This window comes from Ranitomeya imitator, chromosome 1 (assembly GCF_032444005.1).
Source record: "Ranitomeya imitator isolate aRanImi1 chromosome 1, aRanImi1.pri, whole genome shotgun sequence".
In the NCBI taxonomy this organism is placed as follows: domain Eukaryota; kingdom Metazoa; phylum Chordata; class Amphibia; order Anura; family Dendrobatidae; genus Ranitomeya; species Ranitomeya imitator.
This window is the reverse complement of record NC_091282.1, coordinates 371,860,420-371,887,474: the sequence shown is the minus strand read 5'-3', so window position 1 is coordinate 371,887,474 and position 27,055 is coordinate 371,860,420. Positions and strand designations below refer to the sequence as shown.

General features: G+C 44.3%; 1 protein-coding gene across 6 annotated transcripts in view; it reads right to left on the bottom strand.

The window, feature by feature from the left end:
• ACIN1 (apoptotic chromatin condensation inducer 1) overlaps positions 1-27,055 on the bottom strand; it is a 152,561-nt gene that overhangs the window by 14,101 nt on the left and 111,405 nt on the right. For 2 of the 6 annotated variants that reach the window (XR_011319801.1, XR_011319803.1), the window contains exons 8-9: positions 4,992-5,112; positions 2,532-3,583 (exon numbers count right to left, since the gene is read on the bottom strand). Coding sequence is in view for 3 of the 6 variants with exons in the window: in XM_069761613.1 (XP_069617714.1) it covers positions 4,992-5,112; positions 5,340-5,362 (144 nt within the window). In the remaining 3 variants the exon portion in view is untranslated. Of the gene's footprint in view, positions 1-2,531; positions 3,584-4,991; positions 5,113-5,339; positions 5,610-27,055 lie in introns of those variants that run through there. The other 4 variants (XM_069761584.1, XM_069761594.1, XR_011319804.1 and 1 more) reach the window with 3 other exon arrangements.

The window sequence follows — 27,055 nt, the reverse complement described above, 5'->3', positions numbered from 1 at the left end:
ACATGGCCATATTGACGGAAAAATAAATTAAAAGTTATGGATCTGGGAAGAAGGTGAGCGAAAAACAAATGCAATAACAAAAAATGGGCTGCGGCGCAAAAGGGTTAAATAAGTGTTATATACCGCTCTGGCAAAAATTAAAGAGACCACTGTAAAATGTTCAGTTTGTCTGATTTTTCTCTTTATAGGTATATTTGAGTAAAATGTAAATAGTGATTTTATTCTATAAACTTCTGACAACAGGTCTCCGAATTTCCAAGCAATAAATTTTGTATTTTTTTTCTGAAAAAGAAAAAAAAAAAAAAAAAAAAAAGTCAAAATTTTAAAAAAAAACAAACAAACAAAAAAAAAACACCCCAGTGCTTTCAGGCCTCAAATAATGCAAAAAAAAAAAAAAAAAAAAAAAACCCAAACAAGTTCATAATCATTTAGAAACAACAAAACTAATGAAGAGTTCAGAAATCAATATTTGGTGTAATAACCATGATTTTTAATCACAGCTTTCATGCGTCTTAGCATGCTTTCCACCAGTCTTTCACACTGCTCCTGGCGCACAAATGTAAGCAGTTCTATGTTTGATGGCTTGTGACTATCCATCATCCTCTTTCCAAGTTTTTAATGGGGTTCAGGTCTGGAGACTGGGCTGCCCATAACGTGGACACACACACATACATATATATTATATAATATACTTTATTTCGATTTGGCAGAAATCAATGGCAGGCGAGACCTGGCATTATTTTAGCCTTTTGGCCTTCATTTATCAGACCTGTATTGATGCACTGGGGAAAACCCGGCAGAGCATGCTTGTGTGCATGTGAGAGTAGTCCGTGAAAGGGGGAGAAAAAAAAAAACAAAAACCCACCGACAGCACTCAGACGAATGTCGTTCAATATCACTGTCCACATATTCAGTCTATGCAAGATAAAAACAGATTGTCAACTTGGCCAGATCGGTGAACACCTTTTAATACTTTGAAACAGTGTATGGATAGAAGTTCTCGTCCTGTCACCACCTTCCTGTAGTTGCAAGAGATTGCTCCTTGTAATGCGGATTGAAAACAGTGGCAGGATTGAGAAGTGACCAGCGCATTAGAAGCGATGCCATCACATGTGAGATTAGGCACAAGACAATTCATTAAATGTCTATACCTCGACAATAACCATTTTCTCAGATCTGGGGCCAATTTTCTGATTAGATTTCCCCTTTACCTGTAAACCCTCACTCCACTGGCATCTGCAGCCCATGTGGGGCATTTGGCAAAGCGGTTATGTTTGTAAGGAGACAAATCGGCACCACAAAAATTATACATTTTGTCTATGCCATCCTTTGGTGAAGCAATGCTTTGTTGCTCACAGATGCATACCTATTAATGCAAAGTAGGAAATTAGACAGGTGTCACTCACTGTGGCTCTCCTTGTGGAATAAAGCGTTAGGAGACCCTCGACGAGTTCCACCTCTCCTTCATACTTTGGACCCGCTGGTTTCTGTACGGCTGGGCATATGTCATATATACAGCGTACTTCTTGCTGTATGTCAGAAGCTATATAGTCAGTACGATTGTAGCCAGGCCATTTATTCTTTTTACAGCATAAAAGAATCGGGAATCTTTGCAAGGATAAATGTACACCGTTTGCAGCTAGGTATTGTGTTTCACTTTTGGATTTTCTCAATAGATGGGTGGTCTCCATAAGACAACATGCATATTAACAGTCATTTTGCCGACGCCTGCGTTACCCCACACGGCTCCAGGACGCCAGAATGGGGAAACCCGATAACCCTGCAATACTCTACTTCTGAGCACCACACATTAGCAAAGGTGACAATTCCCAGTAGAGCTCCTACTACACCATGGCTGGTCTAAGGAGGAGGAAAACCAGCAGATCTCAGCGAACACTAAGAATTGATGGGATTATGGACTGCGTTATTGTGGGATGAATGTAAAATGCTGTTTGCAGAGACATCAGTATAATAGGTCGTGCTTTTCACTCTCTTGATGGGAACCACAGCACCAGACAAGTTCCACCACCTAGTAATGATGGATGGGCACCATCGGGCCATTTTCATATCAGTATTTGTACGATAAAATCAGGAATGGGTCAAAGACTCAGTAGAAGGGAAGTTTTCTTTAGACCTAGTTTTCCACTCCTAGTTTTAGCTTACAAATGCTGATGCAAATTACTGATTAAATAGCTCCACGTGACCTGCAGTTTTCGTAAATGGCTGTCACATGCTTATCAATGTCTGCAATACCTCAATAGAAAACTAATGTAATTGAATACTCTCTAATTTTCAATAAAGTTCATAAAACATACATTTCAGTAAGTCCATCCCAAAAATGCACTTTGGAGTATCATAAATCAGCAAAATTTAAAGGAAAGCAATAATGAAAAAAAAAAAAGAGTTAAGAAATGCAATCTGAGCTTCAAATAAAAATAAGAAAAAAAACAAAACAAACAAACAAAAAAAACAAAACTAAAAGCCCCAATAGACTAAGGAGAGAAATTGAAATAGATAAAAAAGAAACCAACGATTAATCAGAGGAGTGATGAAGTGTCCTGGTACCCCGTGTGTCTCTCCCACGTGGCTCAAGAGTGGCCAGCCGGTGCCCCTCCGCTTATTTTGGAATTGGCTTAGTCGTGTGTTTTGGAGGGTAAGATGGGAAGGTGAACGGTGAGGAGGGCGGGCGAGAAGCGGCCTGTCCCCTTATATCCATGGCAGAGATGGCTTTAAAAGTCTGGTTTGGTACAAAGTTCAAAAGGAGGATGGAATCGTGGAGGACCCCTTATCAGCATGGAGTCTCATTTTTGCTGGTGCAAGCGGGTGCTGTACAAGTTGTGTCACCCCGTGCAATCCTCAGGCCTGGAGTGTCACTGAACACAGCTGGAAACAAGGGACATTTCTCCATTCTAGTCATGAAGCGCATTGCAGTCACTACTTGGCTTGATCACAGCTCCAAAGACCTGAGGAAAACCTCACATTTTCTTTTTCAAAGTCTTTCTGTGTGTCCTGTAGGTTTTGTGAAAGCAAACTTGGAAAATAGAGCCAGCATGCACATAAAGTCACTTTTGCCAGTGTTGAAGGTACACATGGTGGTCCTCCAGCAGAAACAGTCAGTAAGAAGTCACTTTTAGAAGTCTTGCCTCCAGACTCTGCACACTGCTCAAGCTTTAGGAAGATACAAGTGTTCTTTCATCGTACAAGTCCATCACACTGACTGAACAGCAGCTCCTTATAGAAAGGAGCGGGACCACATACAAGCACGTTGCCAAACATGAGATGATGCCACAAGTCCTGATCTATGGGAGCCATGTGACAGATGCAGGTACTTTACAAGGACAGTCTTTCTGCCTGGCAGGAGCGGCAGTCACTTTGAGAAACCAATATCCCACTTTAAGATGCATATCAGCAGCAGAAGATGTGAAGGTAGCAGGCGTCTCACCCAGCCCTCCTTTCTGCTCATAGCTGCGTCTGTTCGGCACCCCCGGGGCTGCCTGGGTAAAGCTGGGCTCTGAATGGGTGCTGCAGTGCCTGGAAGTCCCGCAGGGTTTTGGTGGAAGCGCTGGGGCGATGGGACAGGTGTCTTTACGGAGGAAGGAACGGCACACACACTTATACAGGCTTCGCTGGTGGATAAGGGAGGTGGGAGAGCAGGGAGCACCTTAATACACCATCTCCCCCTCCCTCTGATAACCCACTGTTTGGGACCACAGGCCTCAAACTCCCACCCAACCACCCAGGTGAGGACTTAGGCCCCTTTCACACATCAGTTTTTTGCCAGTCACAATCTGTCGAATTATGAAAAAAAAAAAAAAAAAAAACGTATCCATCGCAGATTGTGAAAAACTGGTGCGATGGATCCGTTTATTCGTCGGATCCGACTAAAGGTTCTGGCTAATTGGATAAAAAAAAAAAAAAAGTATCGGGAGCATGCTCAGTTAGACAAAAAATGGAATCAGTCGCCGGATTCGGTCACTTGACAGATCTGGCGCCATAGGCTTCCATTCTAGCAGACAACGGACAGATCTGTTGTCCCTTTTTTCGATGGACACACACACACAAAAAAAAAAAAACACGTTACTTAATCTGCTTTCTCCGGCCGCCGGACAACCCATTTTCGACAGATCCGGTGAACGACGGATGAAACGTGATGCCATCAATGCAATCCATCGCTAAGGCCTCTTTCACACTTCAGTTGTTTGGCGTCAGTCTAAAACCGCCATTTTCCTCAAATAACGGATCTGTCAATTTTTTTTGACGGATCCGTTATTTTCCCATAGACTAGCATTAGTGACGGATGGTCGTCCGTTCCATCCGCCATGTGACGGATCCGTCGAAATTTGGCGGACGTTTTCTGAAAATAGACGGACATTGAAACGTTTTTTGTCAACGCCGAAATGGAGGATCGCGACGGATCAGTCGCGTCCGCCATTCCACAGAATGGCCGCCTATGGGCGACGGATCCGCTGCAACAGTTTTTTCGGCGGATCCGTCGCCCCAATCCGTTTTTTTAATTGTGCATGCTCCAAAAAGTAGATACTTTTCCCAGACAACCCCCAAGTAACGGATCCGTCAAAAAAACGGATCCATTAGAACCGTTTTCTCAACAATTGTGACGGATCCGTCACTATGTCGGTAGTGACTGACGCCAAACAACTGAAGTGTGAAAGAGGCCTAACACAAGTCTATGAGACAAAAAAAAAAAAAAAAAAAAATCAGGCGGTGTCAGTCACCGGATCCGTTTTTTTTTTGTTTTCAAAAATCGACAGAAACTGATGTGTGAAAGGGGCCTATATGCTCAAAGTGTAACTCCCGGCAGTACAATGTGGGGCCATGTGTGCTGTCCCAAGCTCCCGAATGAAGGGGTGTCCACTAAGTGTCCCCCCATACAGGCCCTATGTGTGGGGCGCAGATTGCAGGCCCACTTCTACAGCCCATCGTGTGCTCCCCTTCCCGTACAGGATGGCCCCGGGGCAGGCGCCCTCTCCTACCTCTTTCTTCTCATTGGGGTCACAGTGGTCCTCCTGGGGCTGGGCTGGAGCCGGCTCTGGGACCTCGCCCTCCGGGTGGCTCTCCGCGGCATCCATGACGGTGTCCTCTGTCTCTGGGGCACTGCAAGACACCAATGTCCGGGGTTAGTACAGGGCCGGGGGAGCGCCTGAGCCACCGAGCCCGCTATTGCCGCCGTGCGCCTCCTGAGGCCTGCAGCCAGTGAGCGGCCCTGCACACTCCCGCCGAGCGCACACTGCGGCAGCCGAGCTCCTGCCCCTCGTCACATGGCCAGACCCAACAATGGCGGCTCCCCACCCGCCGGAGCGGCCCATCCGGGACCCCCTTACCAGTCTTTGTTTTCTGATAACATTTCCCTGGAAGCCGGCTGGAAAGGAAAGGGGGAGGGGAGAGGTGGGCGGAAAGGATCCTCTGGAGGTCGCGCACAATGGGGATGAGGGAAGGGGAAGACAGGGACCGGGGAACAGGGGAGAGAAAACAACACTCTGCAGCGAGCGGAGCGGCCGAGCCCCGAGCGCTGCCTGCGATGCCCGTGCGTGCTCACTGTCCGGCAGGGGAGCCACACTCAAACATGCTCTGCAGCCATCTTGATTATTACCCAGCATCCCTGCGTGCGGGGAGGAGCCCTGGGCGGAGGGGGGAGGAGCCCTGGGCGGAGGGGGGAGGAGCCGAGCTCAGCTGCTCGCTCACAGTTCATGGACGGCGAGGCTCAAGTTGGTTTCTCATTATTCAGCAGATTTTTTATTTTCTGTTGTTTATAGGGTTAACCATCATCACAATAATAACACACACTGCAGCGAGGAGCCCTGATGTGAATCACTCAAAAATTATAGAACTGGCACAAAAACGGGAATCAAAGTGGGCGGTGTATTTTCACAGATTTGAATAGGTGATGTTTTTAAGGGGTTAAATGTCTGAAGTGTGAGATCAGTGGCCCAAAGTCATTTAACCCCTTAAAAACATCAGTTACTTAGTCACATGGCCAAAATGGACTGCCCACTTTGATGCCCAGAACCCATTTGGGCCAGGCGGGAGGGTCCTGGGTTTGATGTGGGCCCCGTGTTCTATATGTCTGCACTGTGCCCACTCTGATGCCCATTTTTGTGCCAGCTTTTTAATTGTTGTAGCTGTTTTTGGCTATGTGCACACGTTGCGGATTAGGCTCAGGAATGTTTGGTGCAGATTCTGCATCTCTTGGCAGAAGACGCACCTGCGGATTTGATGTTTTTTGTGCGGATTTGACACTTTTTTGCGTTTTTTACCCCTGCAGTTTTCGATAATGGAATGGGTACAAAAACGCTGCAGATTCACAAAAAAGTGACATGCTACTTCTTAATCCGCAGCGTTTCCGTGCAGATTTTTCCACACCATTAGCACAGCATTTTTTTTTCTCATTGATTTATATTGTACTGTAAATCACTTGCAGATCCACGTTTCTGCACCTCAAAAAAACACCACGGATCCACAGAGAATCCGCAACGTGTGCACATAGTCTTTAAGTGTACGCACATCAGGGCACCTTGCTGCATTGTATGTTATTATTGTGATGCTTATTATTTATTGTTAAACCAAAAAATTGCCGAATAAGAAACCAACTTCAGCCTTGCTCATGTATGGCACACTGTCCAGATCATCGCCAGCCGCCAATAGACATGCGGCACACTGTCCAGATCATCGCCAGCCGCCAATAGACATGCGGCACACTGTCCAGATCATCGCCAGCCGCCAATAGACATGCGGCACACTGTCCAGATCACCGCCAGTCCCCACTAGACAGGCGGCACACTGTCCAGATCATCGCCAGCCGCCAATAGACATGCGGCACACTGTCCAGATCACCGCCAGTCGCCACTAGACAGGCGGCACACTGTCCAGATCATCGCCAGCCGCCAGTAGACATGTGGCACACTGTCCAGATCATCGCCAGCCGCCAATAGACATGCGGCACACTGTCCAGATCACCGCCAGTCACCACTAGACAGGCGGCACACTGTCCAGATCATCGCCAGCCGCCAATAGACATGCGGCACACTGTCCAGATCACCGCCAGTCACCACTAGACAGGCGGCACACTGTCCAGATCATCGCCAGCCGCCAATAGACATGCGGCACACTGTCCAGATCACCGCCAGTCACCACTAGACAGGCGGCACACTGTCCAGATCATCGCCAGCCGCCAATAGACATGCGGCACACTGTCCAGATCATCGCCAGCCGCCAATAGACATGCGGCACACTGTCCAGATCACCGCCAGTCGCCACTAGACAGGCGGCACACTGTCCAGATCATCGCCAGCCGCCAGTAGACATGTGGCACACTGTCCAGATCATCGCCAGCCGCCAATAGACATGCGGCACACTGTCCAGATCACCGCCAGTCACCACTAGACAGGCGGCACACTGTCCAGATCATCGCCAGCCGCCAATAGACATGCGGCACACTGTCCAGATCACCGCCAGTCACCACTAGACAGGCGGCACACTGTCCAGATCATCGCCAGCCGCCAGTAGACATGTGGCACACTGTCCAGATCATCGCCAGCCGCCAATAGACATGCGGCACACTGTCCAGATCATCGCCAGCCGCCAGTAGACATGCGGCACACTGTCCAGATCACCGCCAATCACCACTAGACATGCGGCACACTGTCCAGATCACCGCCAATCACTAGACATGCGGCACACTGTCCAGATCATCGCCAGCCGCCAGTAGACATGCGGCACACTGTCCAGATCACCGCCAATCACCACTAGACATGCGGCACACTGTCCAGATCACCGCCAATCACCACTAGACATGCGGCACACTGTCCAGATCACCGCCAGCCGACATGCGGCACACTGTCCAGATCACCACCAACCGCCAGTAGACATGCGGCACACTGTCCGGATCACCGCCAGTAGACATGCGGCACACTGTCTGGATCACCGCCAATCACCACTAGACATGCGGCACACTGTCCGGATCACCGACAGTAGACATGCGGCACACTGTCTGGATCACCGCCAATCACCATTAGACATGCGGCACACTGTTCAGATCACCTCCAACAGACATGCGGCACACTGGATCACCTCCAATCGCCACTAGACATGCGGCACACTGTCCGGATCACTGCCAACCGCCAGTAGACATGCGGCACACTGTCCAGATCACCACCAACCACCAGTAGACATGCGGCACACTGGATCACCGCCAATCGCCACTAGACATGCGGCACACTGTCCGGATCACCACCAACCGCCAGAAGACATGCGGCACACTGTCCGGATCACCGCCACTAGACATGTGGGCACACTGTCCGGATCACTGCCAACCGCCACTATACATGCGGCACACTGTCTGGATCACTGCCAACTGCCACTAGACATGCGGCACACTGTCCGAATCACTGCCAACCGCCACTAGACATGCAGCGCACTGTCCGGATCACCGCCAACCGCCACTAGACATGTGGAACATGGTCCGGATCACCGCCATCACTAGACATACAGCACACTGGCCAGATCACCGCCAACTGCCACTAGACATGTGGAACATGGTCCGGATCACCGCCATCACTAGACATACAGCACACGGGCCAGATCACTGCCAACTGCCACTAGACGTACAGCACATGGTCCGGATCACCGCCAACTGCCACTATGTCCCTCCTCACCCAGCAGCTGTGACATGTCAGTGTGACCTGGTTACAGTTAACTTACCAGATCAGTGAGAAAGCCCGTTCTAATTTTCCAGGAAAAAGTTTGCCTTTTTGTCCCCTCTGTATACAGCAGTCTTATGACAGGGTAAAAAGTAATAACCCCCAGAGAAGAAAATCTGTTAATATCCCCTTGCTTGAAGGGACGATGAACAAATTAGGCACCCTAAACTTTACAAATTCAATATCTATAAAATCTATTCAAATAAGGGCAACCTGATTCACCCGATTCTTCACAGAATGATTGACCTCACTAATTGAACCCCACACTGCGATTATATTGAACACACCCCCTTTCAATTCATTATTCTAATACACAGACTCAAAAACCTGCAGATCATAAATGCTGACTGTTGGTTTTCTAAGGCTATGTGCACACGTTGCGGATTTTGCTGCGGATCCGCCGCTGCAGGTCTGCAACAGCTTTCCATGCGTTTACAGTACAATGTAAACCTATGGAAAACGCAATCCTCAGTGCACATGCTGCGGAAAAAAACGGAAACGCTGCGGGTTACATTCCGCAGCATGTCAATTCTTTGTGCGGATTCCGCAGCGGTTTACACCTGCTTCATAATAGGAATTCACAGGTGTAAAATCCGCGGTAAATCCGCAGGTAAAACGCAGTGCCTTTTACCTACGGATTTATGAAATCCGCAGCGGAAAAATCCGCAGAGCTCAAAAATACGTGTGCACATACCCTAAATCTACTGCACCAACTGGTAAATTGCTTAACACATGGTAATATAATTTATATGAAAAACGGTGATTAATCTGGTTATTCATATTGGACTACTATTATTTTGAACACTACTGTATGTAACACCACAAAAATCAATAAATATCATTTCTCACGTGTATTTTAGACCAGTACAATTTTTGGAACATTTTCTTTTATTAAGAAGTTAGAAGGGTTAAAAGTTCAACGATTTCTCATCTTTACAACATAATTTACAAATTTCTTATTTTTTTTTTCTTTTTTTAAGGATGACATATTTGAAGCGATTTTGAGGGGCCTAGTGACACTATTCTAAAAACTGCACTCCCTCAAAGTGCTCAAAACCACATTCAAGAAGCTTAACCCTTCAGGTGCTTCACAGGAATTATTGGAATGTGGAAGGAAACATGAACACTAAGGGTATGTGCACACGTTGCAGATTTGCTTGTGGAATTTTCTGTGCAGATTCTGCAGCTCTTGGCAGAAAACGCAGGTAGAAATCTGCGTGGATTTGATGGAGATTTGTATGCGTTTTTGTAAGCTAAATAAAGATCTATTTAGAAAAAAAAAAAAAAAGAATTGTGATGTCATTTCTTGTCCAACCTCTTCATTTATATACTCCATTGAACAATAATGTTTACACACCAATAGATAGATCTGTAGCTAGAAAGATATACATCTATAGATAGGTAATAGATAATAGATATATCTATAGATAGATAAATACTAAAGGTACCGTCACATTAAGCGACGCTGCAGCGATCTAGACAATGATGCCGATCGCTGCAGCGTCGCTGATTGGTCGCCGGAGAGCTGTCACACAGACAGCTCTCCAGCGACCAACGATCCCGAAGTCCCCGGGTAACCAGGGTAAACATTGGGTTACTAAGCGCAGGGCCGCGCTTAGTAACCCGATGTTTACCCTAGTTACAATTGTAAAAGTAAAAAAAAAACAAAAAACACTACATACTTACATTCCTGTCGCGTCCCACAGCGTCAGCTTCCCTGCACCGTGTAAGCGCGCTGGCCGGAAAGCAGAGCGGTGACGTCACCGCTGTGCTCTGCTTTACGGCCGGCCGGCGCTGACACTGGGGGACACAGGGGAGCGGACGCTGAGGAACGTGACAGGAATGTAAGTATGTAGTGTTTTTTTTTCTACTTTTACAATGGTAACCAGGGAAAACATCGGGTTACTAAGCGCGGCCCTGTTTACCCTGTTAACCGTTGAAGGCATCGCTGAATTGGCGTCACACACGCCGATTCAGCGATGCCAGCGGGTGATCCAGCGACGAAATAAAGTCCTGGACTTTCTCCAGCGACCAACGATCTCCCAGCAGGGGCCTGATCGTTGGTCGCTGTCACACATAACGATTTCGTTAACGATATCGTTGCTACGTCAGAAAAAGCAACGATATCGTTATGTGTGACGGTACCTTAAGCCCGATATTTAGTAATAAACATAATAAAATGGTACATAGAGAGTTAAATAAAGACACACACAAAATCTGCGTTAGGCCGGGGTCACACTTGCGAGAAACTGGCACAAATCTCGCACCTCAGTACCTGGCACTGCCACCGGCACAGCCGCACGCTCTGGTCCAGAGTGCCAGCGTCGGTGCCAGGTATTGAGGTGCGAGATTTGTGCGAGTTTCTCGCAAGTGTTACCTGGCCTTAAAGACGTTATCTGTTTTAAAAAAATGGTGTGGGGTCCCGCGCAATTTTCTGCGCCAGAGAGGAAAAGCCAGCGACTGGTGGACGGATATTTATAACCTGGGAAGGGATTAATACCCATGGATCTTCCCAGGCTATGAATATCAGCCCGCAGCTGTATAGTTAGCCTTTTCTGGCTATTATAGGGGGACCCCCTCCCCTCAAAAAAGATGTGGGGTCCCCCTAAAATTAATAGCCAGAAAAGGCTATGCAGACAGCTACGGACTGATACTCATAGCCTAAGAAGGGGCCACGGCTATTGCACCCCCCCGCTACAAACACCAGCTCACAGCCGCCCCAGAAATGGCGCATCTATAAGATGCGCCAATTCTGGCACTTAGCCTCTCTCTTCCCACTGCCCTGTAGATGTGGCATAAGGGGTAATATTTGTGGGGTTGATGTTGCCTCTAAATTGTAAGGTGACATCAAGCCGGCTTAGTAATGGAGAGGCGTCAATAAGACACCTATCCATTGCTAATCCTATAGTTGTGAAAGGGTTAAAAAAACAGCCAGAATAAAGTATTTTAATGAAATAAAGCACAACACAGTTTGCCATCTTTATTATTACACCTAATTCCTGCGACGCCCTCGCTATCCTGGAAGAAATAAAATAAACCAACACAAATGCTCCCTCGTCCGACAAAGTCCATTTAATAACGAGTGTCGCACAACGATTTCCCCTATAGAGCTGTCACATCAGGAGATGTGACTGCTCTACACGGCCTCCAGTGACACACTGACAGGATAATGGCTCCTGCAGGGTTGTCACGAAGGGTTCAATGAGTTCATTGTTCTCAATTCACAGCACTGCTGCATAAGAATTTTCTCACGCAGCGGTGCCGCAAGTGACAGCATGAACTCTGCTGAACTCATGGCGGCGGAGGGATACAGTGAACAGGATTACCTCCTGTCACTGTACCAAATGTTTTTGTTTTTTTTACATAAATTTATTGGATTAATATTTTTTTGTGATAGATATATATATATATATTTTTTCCTACATTGTCCCAGGATGGAGCATCAATTTTCTACTGACGGATCAGTTATCTATTGCTCAATACAAAGCTCCTTCCCTCTGCGATGCCTCTGTCACTAATTACAGCAGCATCCGAGGGGTTAAACGCCAGCAATTGATGCTGGCACCGATGCGGGTGTTGCTGCAAAGAACCGAGATATTACAGCTTAAAAAATGAGAGTTACATCGCTGTCTGCAATTCTCACTTTATCCCATGAGGTCTTCGGCCAAGTTATGATTACAGCTGCAATTTTGCTCTCCTTTTAAAAGGACACACACTTTCTGAACAGGATGACTGTTCAAACCAAGTCCTGACACTCATGCTTCATGAGGGGCAAACATTAAAATACACCTTCACACCTGCTTGCTTTCCCTCAGTCACCACTCCCGTTCTTTGAGCTACACCTCTAGCTTCATAGATCCAGAGAAGGGAGGAGATAGACTGAAACCAAGTAGGTGGGATGATCTATATAAAATGATTGGCCCCACAATGAATCCCTTTAAATTGGACTGTCAGCACAGATTGACTGTTCAAACCAAATACAGGCGTTTGGTGGTTCCCGTGAGGCCAATTATTTACATACACTCTGGCTTCATAGAGCCAGATAAGAGAAGATGGATAGAAACCAAGCAGTTGGCAAGATGCATTTAAAGGACTGGTCCCACAATGGTGAATGGAGCGCCTTTACAGGATTTGAACAGACATTGTATGCCAATAGCGTCTCTCTATATGATATGGAGATTGTACATTATGATAGTGGTGAACAACATTTGCTTTTATGATAATTTATACTTTAATTTATACATTTTTTTGTGACCACATTAAAAAGGAACCTACACGCAAGACCTTAAACCCCTCAAGCAAGAGCCCATATTAAAACTGCACCCTCAAGATATTTAAAACCGCATTCATGAAGTTTGTTAGGTCTTCAGGTGCTTTACAGAAATTTAAAGTAAAAGTATAAAGTAAAGATTAACTAAATTATTGTTCAAGTTCAAAACTTTTTTTTTCCTGTTGCTTTTTGAAAGGACCTTTTAATTTGTTGTTCCAATTTCTCCTGAGTACACCCATATTCCACATGTGGTCAAAAACTACTTTTGTACACACAACAGGCTCAAACATGTCTCACTTGAGGAACCACCTAAGATGCCAAAACAGTAGAAATTCAGTGACATTTTGGAAACAAGGTCAGAAATGGCGCACTCTTTCAGTTTAGGTGGTGCCCAAAGGAATAAATAAAGACTAGATAAAGATAACCTTTGGCACTCAATAAGTCCACATTAGTTTCTTAAGAAAAGTAGATTTATTAGTGAACAGCCGACTGTAGACCAACAGACAACATAATATCCAACGTTTCGGCAACAACTGCCTTTATCAAGGAAGTCTGTAAAAGGTCAAAACTGCATGTGGTATATCACCAGCCAATAGGCTTATAAGGGCAACAGCATAACTTGCTGAAGTAGTATCATGTGCGGTTGGTACCTAGGGTGGAGGAGAGGAGACTCTCTTCCAGGCCCTGGGAACCATATAATTGTTAAAAAAAAAGAAAAAAAGAAAAGAATTAAAATAAAAAAATTGTGATATTCTCCCCTTCCGGCGGCCCCCGCAGAGTTCCCAATGCTCCGGTCCCAGTAATGCTTTGCGGCAATGACCTGTGATGACGTAGCAGTCTCGCGAGACCACTGCGTCATCTGGGGTCATTGCCGCAAAGCATTACTGGGACCGGAGCATTGGGAACTCTGCGGGGGCCGCCGGAAGGGGAGAATATCACGATTTTTTAATTATTTTTAACATTAGATCTTTTTACTATTGATGCTGCATAGGCAGCATCAATAGTAAAAAGTTGGTCACACTTGTCAAACACTATGTTTGACAAGTGTGACCAACCTGTCAATCAGCTAATTACGCTTGCAAAACGCTAGTGTTTAGCGGGAATACGCATGCCAATTCCGCGTGAGTTTATCCCACTGCAGGGAGTTCTGGAATTGCTGCGGACGTGTGCACATAGCCTTAAGGAAGTATTTTTCGGACTATAAGACGCACCGGACCATAAGACGCACCCCAAATTTGGGGTGAAAATTGCAGAAAAAAAGATTTTTGATAACTTGGGGGTCCGTCTTATTGGCCGAATTTACAGTATCTTATGGCGGTGGCAGAGCAGGGTCACAGGAGGCAAGGTGTCGGCAGAGGTGGGGTGATGCTGGGATGAGGAGGTGCTGGGATGAGAAGGTGCTGGGATCAGGAGGTGCTGGGATCAGGAGGTGCAGTGAGAGGTATGGCGTGAGAGGGGTCCCTGGCGTACCATGCAGGCTTACCTAGGTGGCAGAGGTGCGGTGGCAGAGGTCCGGTGGCAGAGGTGCGGCAGCAGAGGAGGCGCAGTAAGCGGGTCCCTTTCCCCGGTATGGTGATGCAGCAGGCCCGGTATGCAGCAGAGCCGGGTGAATCCTCTTATCGGTGGGCGCGGCCATCTTCCTTAGGCCGCGCGTGTGCAGATGAAGCGCTCTGCTCCCGGGGCTTCAGGAAAATGGCCGCGGGAGGCCGCGCGTGCGCAGATGGAGATCGCGGCGGCCATTTTCCTGAAGCCCCGGGAAGCAGAGCGCTCCATCTGCGCACGCGCGGCCTCCGGAAAATGGCCGCCACCACCGATAACAAGAGGATTCACCCGGCTCTGCTGCATACCGGGCCTGCTGCATCACCATACCGGGGAAAGGGACCCCGCTTACTGCGCCTCCTCTGCCGCCACACCCCCGCAACCGCACCTCTGCCACCGGACCTCTGCCACCTAGGTAAGCCTGCATTGCGACTATTAGACGCAACCCCCATTTCCCCCCTTTTTTGGGGGGGAAAAAGAGCGTCTTTTAGTCCGAAAAATACGGTAATCTAAGGGTGTGGTGGACTTTTTATGTACAACAGGTGTTTCGCAGGCTTTTATAACATTGGGATGTGAAAAACAGGGCTAAAAACCATTTTAGTGGGTTTTTTGTTTTATTTTTATGTACCATACTAGCTGAAGAGCTCGGCGTTGCCAGGGCATAGTAAATATCTGTGGTTAGTTATAGCACCTCACGTCTCTTATTTTCCCCTCATGCCTCTCATTTTCTCCCTTACACCTCATTTTCTCCCTCACTCCTCTCATTCCCCCTAACACTTGTCATTTCGACCTCACATCTGTCATTTTCCGATCACTCCACTATTTTCCCTCACTCCTCTCATTTTGCACTCACACCTTTTCATTTTCACCTCACACCCCTCATTTTCACCTCAGTATATACATGTTTGTCATCTCCCTTATATATAGTATACACCTGTATGTCTTCTCTTGTCTATAGTATATACCTGTATGTCATCTCCCCTGTAAATAGTATATACCTGCTGTATGTCATCTCCTCCTGTATATTGTATATACCCATGTGTCATCTCCTCCTGTATAATGTATATACCTGTATGTCATCGCTTCTGTATATACTATATACCTGTCATCTACTCCTATATATAGTATATACCTGTATGTCATCTCCTGTATATAGTATATACCTGCTGCATGTCATCTCCTCCTCTATATACCTTTGTGTCATCTCCTCTTTTATATAGTATATGCCTGTATGTCATCTCCTCCTGTATATAGTATATACACCTGTGTATCATCTGCTCCTGTATATAGTATATACGTGTGTCATCTCCTGTATATAGTATATACCTGTGTGTCATCGCCCCTGTATATAGTATATACCAGGTTGTCATCTCCTCCTGTATATAGTATATATACCTGTATGTCATCTCCTCCTGTATATAGTATATACGTGTGTCATCTCCTCCTGTATATTATACCTGTAATTCATCTCCTCCTGTATATAGTATATACCAGGTTGTCATCTCCTCCTGTATATAGTATATACCTGTGTCATCTCTCCTGTATATAGTATATAGCTGTGTGTCATCTCCTCCTGTATATAGTATATATACCTGTATGTCATCTCCTCCTGTATATAGTATATACGTGTGTCATCTCCTCCTGTATATTATACCTGTAATTCATCTCCTCCTGTATATAGTATATACCAGGTTGTCATCTCCTCCTGTATATAGTATATACCTGTGTCATCTCTCCTGTATATAGTATATAGCTGTGTGTCATCTCCTCCTGTATTAGACCGCGTTCACACGTTATTTGCTCAGTATTTTTACCTCAGTATTTGTAAGCTAAATTGGCAGCCTGATAAATCCCCAGCCAACAGGAAGCCCTCCCCCCTGGCAGTATATATTAACTCACACATACACATAATAGACAGGTCATGTGACTGACAGCTGCCGTATTTCCTATATGGTACATTTGTTGCTCTTGTAGTTTGTCTGCTTATTAATCAGATTTTTATTATTGAAGGACAATACCAGACTTGTGTGTGTTTTAGGGTGAGTTTCATGTGTCAAGTTGTGTGTGTCGAGTTGCATGTGGCGACATGCATGTAGCGACCTTTTGTGTGTCGAGTTGCATGTGACAGGTTTGTGTAGCAAGTTGTGTGCAGCAAGTTTTGCGCATGGCGAGTTTTGCGCGTGGCGAGTTTTATGTGTGGTGCCTTTTGAGTATGTGCAAGTTTTGTGCGAGGCAACTTTTGCATGTGTTGCAACTTTTGTGCTTGTGGCAATTTTTCCGCGTGTGCAAGTTTTGCGTGTGGCGAGTTTTGCACGTGTGGCGAGTTTTGCTTGAGCCTAGTTTTTGCATGTGGCGAGTTTTGCGCGTGGCGACTTTTGAGCGGTGACTTTTGTGTTTCGACTTTTGTGTGGCGAGGTTGGTGTATGTGTGGTGAAATGTGTGCTGAGGGTAATATGTGTTCAAGCACGTGGTAGTGTGTGGCGCATTTTGTGTGTGTGTTCATATCCCCATGTGTGGGGAGTATCCCATGTCGGGGCCCCACCTTAGCAACTGTACGGTATATACTGTTTGGCGCCATCGCTCTCATTCTTTAAGTCCCCCTTGTTCACATCTGGCAGCTGTCAATTTGCCTCCAACACTTTTCCTTTCACTTTTTTCCCCATTCTGTAGAGAGGGGCAAAATTGTTTGGTGAATTGGAATGCGCGGGGTTAAAATTTCGCCTCACAACATAGCCTATGACGCTCTCGGGGTCCAGACGTGTGACTGTGCAAAATTTTGTGGCTGTAGCTGCGACGATGCAGATGCCAATCCCGGACATACATACATACATACACACACACAGCTTTATATATTAGATATACTCGAGTATAAGCCGCATATTCATTACTGTAATGAGCGGTAATGGTGACCGCTCAGTACAGGATGAAGCTGCGGCGTCGAGGAAGCAGGGACTGCACCGTGCCAGGACCAGTTGAGTATATCGGGGAGGGGAGCGCTGCGCAATAGTCACCTTTCCTCATTCCGGCGCCGCTCCGTCTTCAGCAGTAACGCTCAGGTCAGAGGGCGCGGTGACATGGTTAGTGCGCGCCTTCTGCTGAACGTCAGTGCTGAACATGGAGTGGCGCCGGAACGAGGAGCAGGTGACTATTGAAAGTGCCGGGAGCATGAGCGACGGAGAGGTGAGTATGTGATTTTTTTTTTATCGCAGCAACAGCAAATGGGGCAAGTGTCTGTATGGAGCATCTATGGGGCCATAACGTTTGTGCAGCACTATATGGGGCAAGTGTCTGTATGGGGCCATAATTAACGTTTGTGGAGAATTACGGTATATGGGGCAAGTGTCTGTATGGAGCATCTTATAGGGCCATAATCAGCATTTGTGCAGCATTATATGGGGCAAATGTGTCTATGGAGCATCTTATGGGGCATTTATTAACCTTTATGCAGGATTATATGGGGCATATTTTAATATGGAGCATCTTATGGGGCCATCATAAACTTTATGGAGCATTATATGGGGCTCCCGATTCAATATGGATATTCAAAAACACAACCTACTGATGTCTCAATTTTACTTTTATTGGTATCTATTTTTACTTTTGACATTTACCGGTAGCTGCTGCATTTTCCACCCTAGGCTTATACTCGAGTCATTAAGTTTTCCCAGTTTTTAGTGGCAAAATTAGGTAAGGGGGGGTGGGGGGGGGGGGGGGGGAAAGGTGGGGGGGTGTTGGCTTATACTAGAGTATATACGGTATTTTTAATTTTAGGTCACGTTCACTAGATTCAGAATTTGCAAGCCAAAACCAGGAGTGGGTGACAAATACAGAAGTGGTGACATGTTTCTGTAACCCCTGGCAAAAATTATGGAATCACTGGCCTTGGAGGATGTTCATTCAGCTGTTTAGTTTTGTGCCATGTTTGATCTGCTTTTTTTTCTACAAAACTAAAGTCATTTCAAAGTGCAACTTTCTGGCTTTAGGAAACACTAAAAAATCAAGAACAAAAAATGTGGTAGTCAGTAACGGTTACGTTTTTTAACCAAGCATAGGGAAAAATTATGTAATCACTCAATTCTGAGGGAAAAAAATTATGGAATCACCCTGTATGTTTTCATTCCCAAAACTAACACCTGCATCAAATTAGAACTGCTTGTTAATCTGCATCTAAAAAGGAGTGATCACACCTTGGAGAGCTGTTGCACCAAGTGGACTGACATGAATCATGGCTCCAACACGAGAGATGTCAATTGTAACAAAGGAGAGAATTATCAAACTCTTAAAAGAGGGGTGTGTGGCCTGAACGAGATGTGAGCGGTCGTCTGAGGCAGGAGCTCCAGCTCAATATTAGGTATATACAGGACTGCAGCCCGTAAAAATCGGGGCCAGGTACCTGGATTTAAATCGGGGGAACCTTAGGTCAGTGTGCTGCGTGCCTGCGGGGCAATGACTAGTAAAACGAGCTCCAGGAAGGCGGTGGGGGAGCTGGAGAGAAAGCTCCAAGATGGCGCCGGCCAGGAGGAAATGCTGCCAGAGGAGGTGATGGCAGGGAAGGATTCCAGGGGAGCAGACGCAGCAGCAAGGCTGTGACTCTTTGCCCGACAGATGGAGGAGACCCGGAGCCCGGCAGTGACAGGCAAGGTTAAAGATAAGCCAGTTGGGCACGGAGATATGGAGGAGCTGGGCTAGGAGGAGGGAGAAGACCGTGACGGCGGGAGCCGTTCTGGTGTGCAGGAGGAGGAGGAGAGGAGGAGAGCGGGATGTAAAGGATGTGTTTAAAGTGGTTCTTTACAGTCATACCACTGTCACCACCAATGTGGCTGCGTAGTTGGGGGTCCTGCAGGCGGACATGTCCAAACTGCAACATTCAATGCATGTGACTAAGGAAAGGATGGGAGAGGCGGAAAAACGCATTAGCAGTGCTGAGGACTATATTGCCAAAGCGGATAAGGCCACAAAACTTATGAGTGCTGAGATTTCTGCCATACAAGTGAAAACGAACGACCTTGAAAATAGGTCCAGGCACAATAATGTGCGGCTGATTGGGATGCCTGAAAAGAGGGAAGGCACGGCGCCAACAGAGTTCTTTGAAAAATGGCTATTAAACAATATTGGAACCGACAAGCTGTCCCGGCTGTAGGCTATTGAAAGAGCACACTGTGTTCCTACGCATCCCCTCCCCCTGGTTGCCCTCCTAGACAAGCGATAGTCAAGGTCTTGCACTATCGTGACAGAGACGCCATTCTTAGATACGCCAGAGAGAACCCGAATTTAAGGATTAATTGCTCCAGGATTTCCATGTTTCCGGACTTCTCCATAGAGGTGCAGAAGCAGAGAGCCTGATTTGTCCACATCAAGAAGAGGCTGAGGGAGATTGGCATCACTTACTCTATGTTGTACCCGGCCAAATTGAGAGACGCTGAAGGGAAAAAGGAATTTATTAACAAAATATATTTTATTGTCCTCAAGGAAAGGAATATATACATCAAGAGAGGTCAGAATACAAAATTTGAAAATGTGTGGGGTGGATGGATGGATTACCCAGGCGTGGCGTCTGCTGAGTTATTGCAGAGTAGAATGGGTGTCTTTTAGTTGCTTCTAGGGGGAATTCTACATGTACAGGTGTGCTTTTGTAACAATTGGTACCATCTTTCAATCTGGGTGATGTTGTCAGATGGTTTTATTAGATATCGGGCAAGGGATTGGAAAGGGGGAGGGGAGAGGGGGGGTTGGTTAGGGGGTAAGAGTGTTTAGTAAAATGAAAATGTATTAATAGGTCTTGCGCTCATTGTACCTGTCTGGAAATTGTGTCAGACTGTGTTACTGGCATGTCATGTGATTTAAAAAAACCCTAAAAACTCAAAAGAAGTTAAATTATCACGCAATGTTGCAAAAGGTGTTGATTGTTCAGTCAGCTGTGTCTAAAATCTGGACCAAATACAAACATGGGAAGGTTGTTAAAGGCAAAAATACTGGTAGACCAAGGAAGACATCAAAGAGTCAAGACCGGAAACAAAGCAATAGGTCTCCAAAACAGGAAATGCACAACAAAACAAATGAGGAACAAATAGGTGAAAACTGGAGTCAACGTCTGTGACCGAACTGTAAGAAACCGCCTAAAGGAAATGGGATTTACATACAGAAAAGCTAAACGAAAGTCACCATTAACATCTACAAAGAAAAAAACAAGGTTACAATAGGCTAAGGAAAAGCAATCGTGGGCTGTGGATGGCTGGATGAAAGTCATATTCAGTGATGAATCGCAAATATGCATTGGGCAAGGTGATGATGATGGAACTTTTGTTTGGTGCCGTTCCAATGAGATTTATAAAAAGATGACTGCCTGAATAGAACATGCAAATTTCCACAGTCATTGATGATATGGGGCTGCATGTCAGGTAAAGGCACTGGGGAGATGGCTGTCATTACATCTTCAATAAATGCACAAGTTTATGTTGATATTTTTGACACTTTTCTTATCCCATCAATTGAAAGGATGTTTCAGGATGATTAAATCATTTTTCAAGATAATGCATCCTGCCATAGAGCAAAAATTGTGAAAACATTCCTTGAAAAAAGACACATAAGGTCAATGTCATGGCCTGCAAATAGTCCAGATCCCAATCCAATTGAACATCTTTGGTGGAAGTTGAAGAAAATGTTCCATGACAAGGCTCCAACCTGCAAAGCTGATCTGGCAACAGCAATCAGAGAAAATTGGAGTCAGATTGATGAAGAATACTGTTTGACTCTCATTAAGTCCATGCCTCAGAGACTGCAAGCTGTTATAAAAGCCAGAGGTGGTGCAACAAAATACTAGTGATGTGTTGGAGTGTTGTGTTGTTTTGCTTGTTTGTTTTTCATGATTCCATAATTTTTTTTCCCTCAGAACTGAGTGACTCCATAATTTTTACCCTATGCTTGGTTTAATAAATTAAACATTACTGACTACCACATTTTTTGTTCTTGATTTCTTGTAGTGTTTCTTAAAGCCAGAAATTTGCCATTTGAAATGACTGTAGTTTTGTGCCCATGTCTGTGATCTGCTTTTATCTACAAAATTAAACACAGAATGAACATCCTCCAAAGTTGGTGATTACATAAGTTTTGCCAGGGGTTGGATTATACTATTCCTCTGACTGTTCCTCTCCTGGTTTTGGCTACAGATACTGATGTTATGGGGGTGGGGGGGTGGTTACTTCTTGGAAACGTAAATAATAAATTCCTTTGGCAAACAACAAACAATTATTTTAACCCCTTAGTGACCAGGCCAAATTTTGTCACTTTGTGGTAATAACTCTAGAACACGTCAACAGATCTCATTGATTGAGATTTTTTCGTTACACATTGTACTTAATGGTAAATTGATGACTATATTTTCTGCATTTATTTATAAAAATATCAGAAATGTGTAAAAAAAAATAAATCCAAAATTTATCCATTTTCAAACTGAGTGTTTATCCCTTTAAGCCAGATAATCATACCACAAAATATTCATTAAACATTTCTCTTATGTCTGCCTTTCATCAGTGCCATTTTTAAAATATCCTTTTATTTTCTTAGGATATTAGGTGGATTAAAATTGTAACAGCAATTGTTCATTTTTAAGAAAATTTACAAGACTTACTTTTTTGGGGGACCTATTCAGTTTTGAAAGAACTTTGGTGGACCTATAGGTCTTAAAAACCCAAAAATGAGACCACTTTAAAAACAGCACCCCTCAACGTGTTAAAGACTGCCGTCAGGTAGTTTATTAGCCCTTCTGGTGGTTTTCAGGAATTAATACAAAATGGCATGTCAGGAAGGAAAAATTTAATTTTAACCATATACAGTTGTGTTCAAAAGTTTACATACTCCGGCAGAATTTTTGCTTTCTTATCCTTTTTTCAGACAATATGAATGATAATACCAAAACTTTTTCTCCACTCATGGTTAGTGATTGGGTGAAGCCACTAATTGTGAAACTACTGTGTTTTCTCATTTTAAATCATAATGACAACCCAAAACATCCAAATGACCCTGATCAAAAGTTTACATACCCTGGTGATTTTGGCCTGATAACATGCCCAGAAGCTGACACAAATGGGTTTGAATGGCTACTAAAGGTAACATTTTCACCTGTGACCTGTTTGTTTGTAATCAGTGTGTGCATAAAAGCTAAGTGAGTTTCTGGGATCCAGACAGACTCTTGCATCTTTCATCCAGCCACTGACGGTTCTGGATTGTGAGTCATGGGGTAAGCAAAAGAACTGTCAATGGATCTACGGGAAACGGTAGTTCAACCCTAACAATAATCCAAACAGGAGAGGGATACAAAAAGATATGCAAGGAATTGATAATGCCAGTCAGCAGTGTTAAACATGGATTATCACATAGAAAATCAGGGGCTCTGTAAAATCAAAACCACAATCATGTAGACAAAAATGTAATCCACAACTGCCAGGAAAATTGTTTGGGATGAAACCCACCCCCCCCCCCCCCAAACCACATCAGCTTAAATACAGGACACTGAAAACTAGTGGTGTGGCTGTTTCAAGATGCACAATATGAAGGCACTTGAAGAAAAATAGGCTGCATGGTCGAGTCGCCAGAAGAAAGCTATTAATGCGCAAATGCCACAAAGTATCTCGCCTACAATACGCAAAACAGCACAGAGACAAGCCTCAAAACTTCTGGAACAAGGTAATTTGGAGTGGAGTGATGAGACTAAAATTAACTTTTTGGCTACAACCATAAACATTACATTTGGAAAGAGGTCAACAAGATCTATGATGAAAGGAACACCATTCCTACTGTAAAGCATGGAGGTGGATCGCTGATGTTTTGGGTATGAGTGAGCTACAAAGGCACAGGAAACTTAGTAAAAGTTGAAGGAAAGATGAATGCAGCACGCTATCAGCAAATACGCACTCATCAGCCTGGAAGCTGCGCATGCAACGTACTTGGACATGCCAACGATCCAAAACACAAGGCCAAGTAGACCTGTCGTTGGCTACAGCAGAACAAAGTGAAGGTTCTGGAGTTGCCATCTCAGTCTCCTGACCGCAATATCATTTAGCCACTCTAGGGAGCCATCAAGCGTGCAGTTCATGATAGACCGCACAGGAATTTACAGGAACTGGAGGCTTTTTGCCAAGAAGAGTGGGCAGCTTTACCATCTAAGAAAATAAAGAACCTCATCCACAACTACCACAACGGCAGAGTGGATAAAAAAAAAATCAATGTTTTTAAAAAACAACAAACAAAAAAAAAAAAAAAAAATGGATTTTTTTTATTTAAATCGGATTTTTTTTTATTTAAATCGGATTTTTTTTCAATAAACTGCTTTTTGAGGAAAATATTTTACCATCCAAAGGTTCTTCCATCATGAGATAAAGCGGAGTTGTTTAACTCAGTAGAATAAAGGCTGTATATGTGTAACATTCACAATGCCATGCTCTTCCAGAGGTTTCTGTAGGATTAGTGGGCAGTTTCTCTCCTATATTATCACAGACGCTCGCTTTACTTACGCAGTTCTCAAAACTGAATTTGACTCCGCAGAGGTCCCAGCCTCTTCTTCACGGCAAAAATGTTACAACATGAACAGAGTTGAGAAAAAGACCTTAATCCTATTGTTCTACAAACCTATGAATACAGAATCAACCCCTTCAGTGCCAAGTCCAAGAAGTTAGACAATATGTTTCTGATTGTTTGGAGTGGAATAGATCTGCACAACACAAGAAGAATGTGAATCTAAGTGTGAGGAGGAGGAAGGGCAAGCAGACAAGAAAATGAAAGTGAAACTTTGAGCACAATACTGCAGCATAGCCACAGACAGACAAGTCTGGATCTGTTTGTGTGTACGATCTGAGGTTTATTACATTCTTTCCTTATAATGGCAGCAGGCCGTAAAAGAAACCCAGTTTGGGAATATTTTAATGAAGCTCCTTCGCCTATCGGTAAGGCAGACATGCGTGCAAAATGCAAACGATGCAACAAAGAGATGCAAGGCTTGGTGGCGCGAATGAGGCAACATCATGAGAAGTGCGGTGATGAAGATGAGCAAAGAAACACTTCTGAACAGGCAGGATCTTCAGGTTGGTAAACATTTTTATTGAATCCTATTTCTAAAGACTGAACTGTCATGTGTGAGAAAAATTATATTTCTTATTATTACTGCATGTTACTGTCATTTGGTACAGTTATGAAGAAAAACAAATATTCCTTTTGGGGCAGGGGCAGTGATGTGTTGTGTACAATAAGCAGAAATTGTATAAACAATAAAATAACAGCATTGACTTTTTTTTTGTTTAGGGGAATTCATGGATTCTGGAAACTATCCACCTCCAAGATCACCATCATCCTGTTCTACAGTTTCAGAGTTATCCATCCAGGATAGTGCTTCATTAGCAGCAGCATCATCATCAGACACCCACAGCCACATATCACCATCACCCAAAAGGAAGAAAAAACCTTTACCTCCTGGAACCACCATAGATAGGTTTGTGATAAGAACTAGCAGATTAGAAAAAGAGTTGATTGATGAAAAAATTGCCCAGTTTATTTATGCAACGAACTCTTCTTTCCGTCTGACTGAGAACCCACATTTCATTAATATGGTTCAGTCACTGAGACCAGGATACAGTCCACCCAGCAGAGCTGATGTTGCAGGGAAACTGCTGGATCAAGTGTATGACAGAGAAATGGAGCAATGTGCAACAGCTCTGGAGGGTAAAATTGTTAACCTAAGTATTGATGGGTGGAGTAATGTCCACAATGATCCTATTGTATGTGCTTGTATAACAACAGAAGAAGGTAAAGTCTTCCTTGCACAAACAACTGATACGTCAGGAAATGCACACACAGCAGAATACTTACAAGAAGTGGCAGTAAAAGCTATAATGACATGTGAACAAAATTTCAAATGTCTAGTACGCAGTTTGGTCACTGACAATGCTGCAAACGTATCCAAGATGAGAAAAGATTTAGAAGAGCAGGGAGGGAATACAAAGCTGCTAATAACATATGGTTGCAGTGCTCATTTGCTGCACCTCTTAGCCAAAGACTTAAGTGTTCCAGAAATAAAGGCTAATGTTGTTGAAATTGCTAAATACTTCCGTAATAATCATTTTGCTGCAGCAGCTCTGAAAAGGATGGGTGGAACCAAGCGAACGCTCCCACAAGATGTTAGATGGAACTCTGTGGTGGACTGTTTTGAGCAGTATATCAAAAACTGGCCTATTCTGATGACACTTTGTGAAAAAAAAATGAGATAAAATAGATGGCACTGTCACGGCCAAAATCCTCAACATTGGGTTTAAGAGAAATGTTGAACATATGCTGAGCTTCCTGAAACCCATCTCTCAAGCTTTAAACAAAACACAGAAAAATAGCTGTTTTATTGCGGATGCTGTTGAAATTTGGAAGGAACTGAGTGAACACTTAAAAACAGAACTACACATGGACAGAATTAAATTACAAGCAGTAAACAAACGAATGGTACAAGCACTGACTCCAGCTCATTTTTTGGCAAATATTGTCAATATCCAATATCAGGGTCAAAACCTAAGTGCTGAGGAAGAGGAGTTAGCTATGACATGGGTATCCAGCAATCATCCATCTTTAATGCCAACTATAATAAACTTCAGAGCTAAGGGGGAACCATTCAAGAAATATATGTTTTCTGAAGATATTTTAAGGAAGGTCACACCAGTAAACTGGTGGAAGTCACTTAAGCGCTTGGATTTAGAGACTGTTCAAGTAATGATTTCACTTTTAACAGCAGTAGCTTCTTCTGCAGGCGTTGAAAGAATATTCTCTTCCTTTGGACTCATTCATTCTAAATTGAGAAATCGGTTGGGACCCAATAAAGCAGGAAAGCTTGTTTTTCTTTTCCAGATTATGAATAGGAACAAAGAAGAAGATGATGATGAAGATGACGACAAGTGAGCTACAGAGGACAGCAGGGACAGTAGTATTTAAGTTTTTCATGTGTCGGCTGGGCTGACAGTCTAAGTTTTTTATAATATATATATATTTTGTTTAGCCAAATTACTTAACAAACATGGATGTTTGTTTAAGCAAATAACTTATGCTGTAATGTTATTGTTTCAGTTGAATAAATCTATTTAAATAGTTATTAAGGTCAGGATTATTTTTCTCCTTTCTAAGTACAACAGAACAGTGGTGTCCAAATATGAATGATTAACCCATTAAACTGGGGAGAAAAAAGTAATATAAAAAGTGATTCTAAAAATCTTCATCTACTTGCATGTTAAAGTAGCAAGAACTAGTTTAGGTAGAAACTTTGATTTAAATCACTGATTTAAATCAAGCCTTACTGACTAGTGATTTAAATCGTGATTTAAATCAGTTAGATTTAAATCAAATCCACCCTGCACAACGGTATTAAGAAATGGGGTATGTGAGCTTTTAATCAGGGTCATTTGTATGTTTTGGGTTGTCATGATTTAAACCCTTCACCACGAAGCCCGTTTTCAACTTCCTGAGCAGGCTATTTTTTTTTCAATTCTGACCACTGTTACTTTATGAG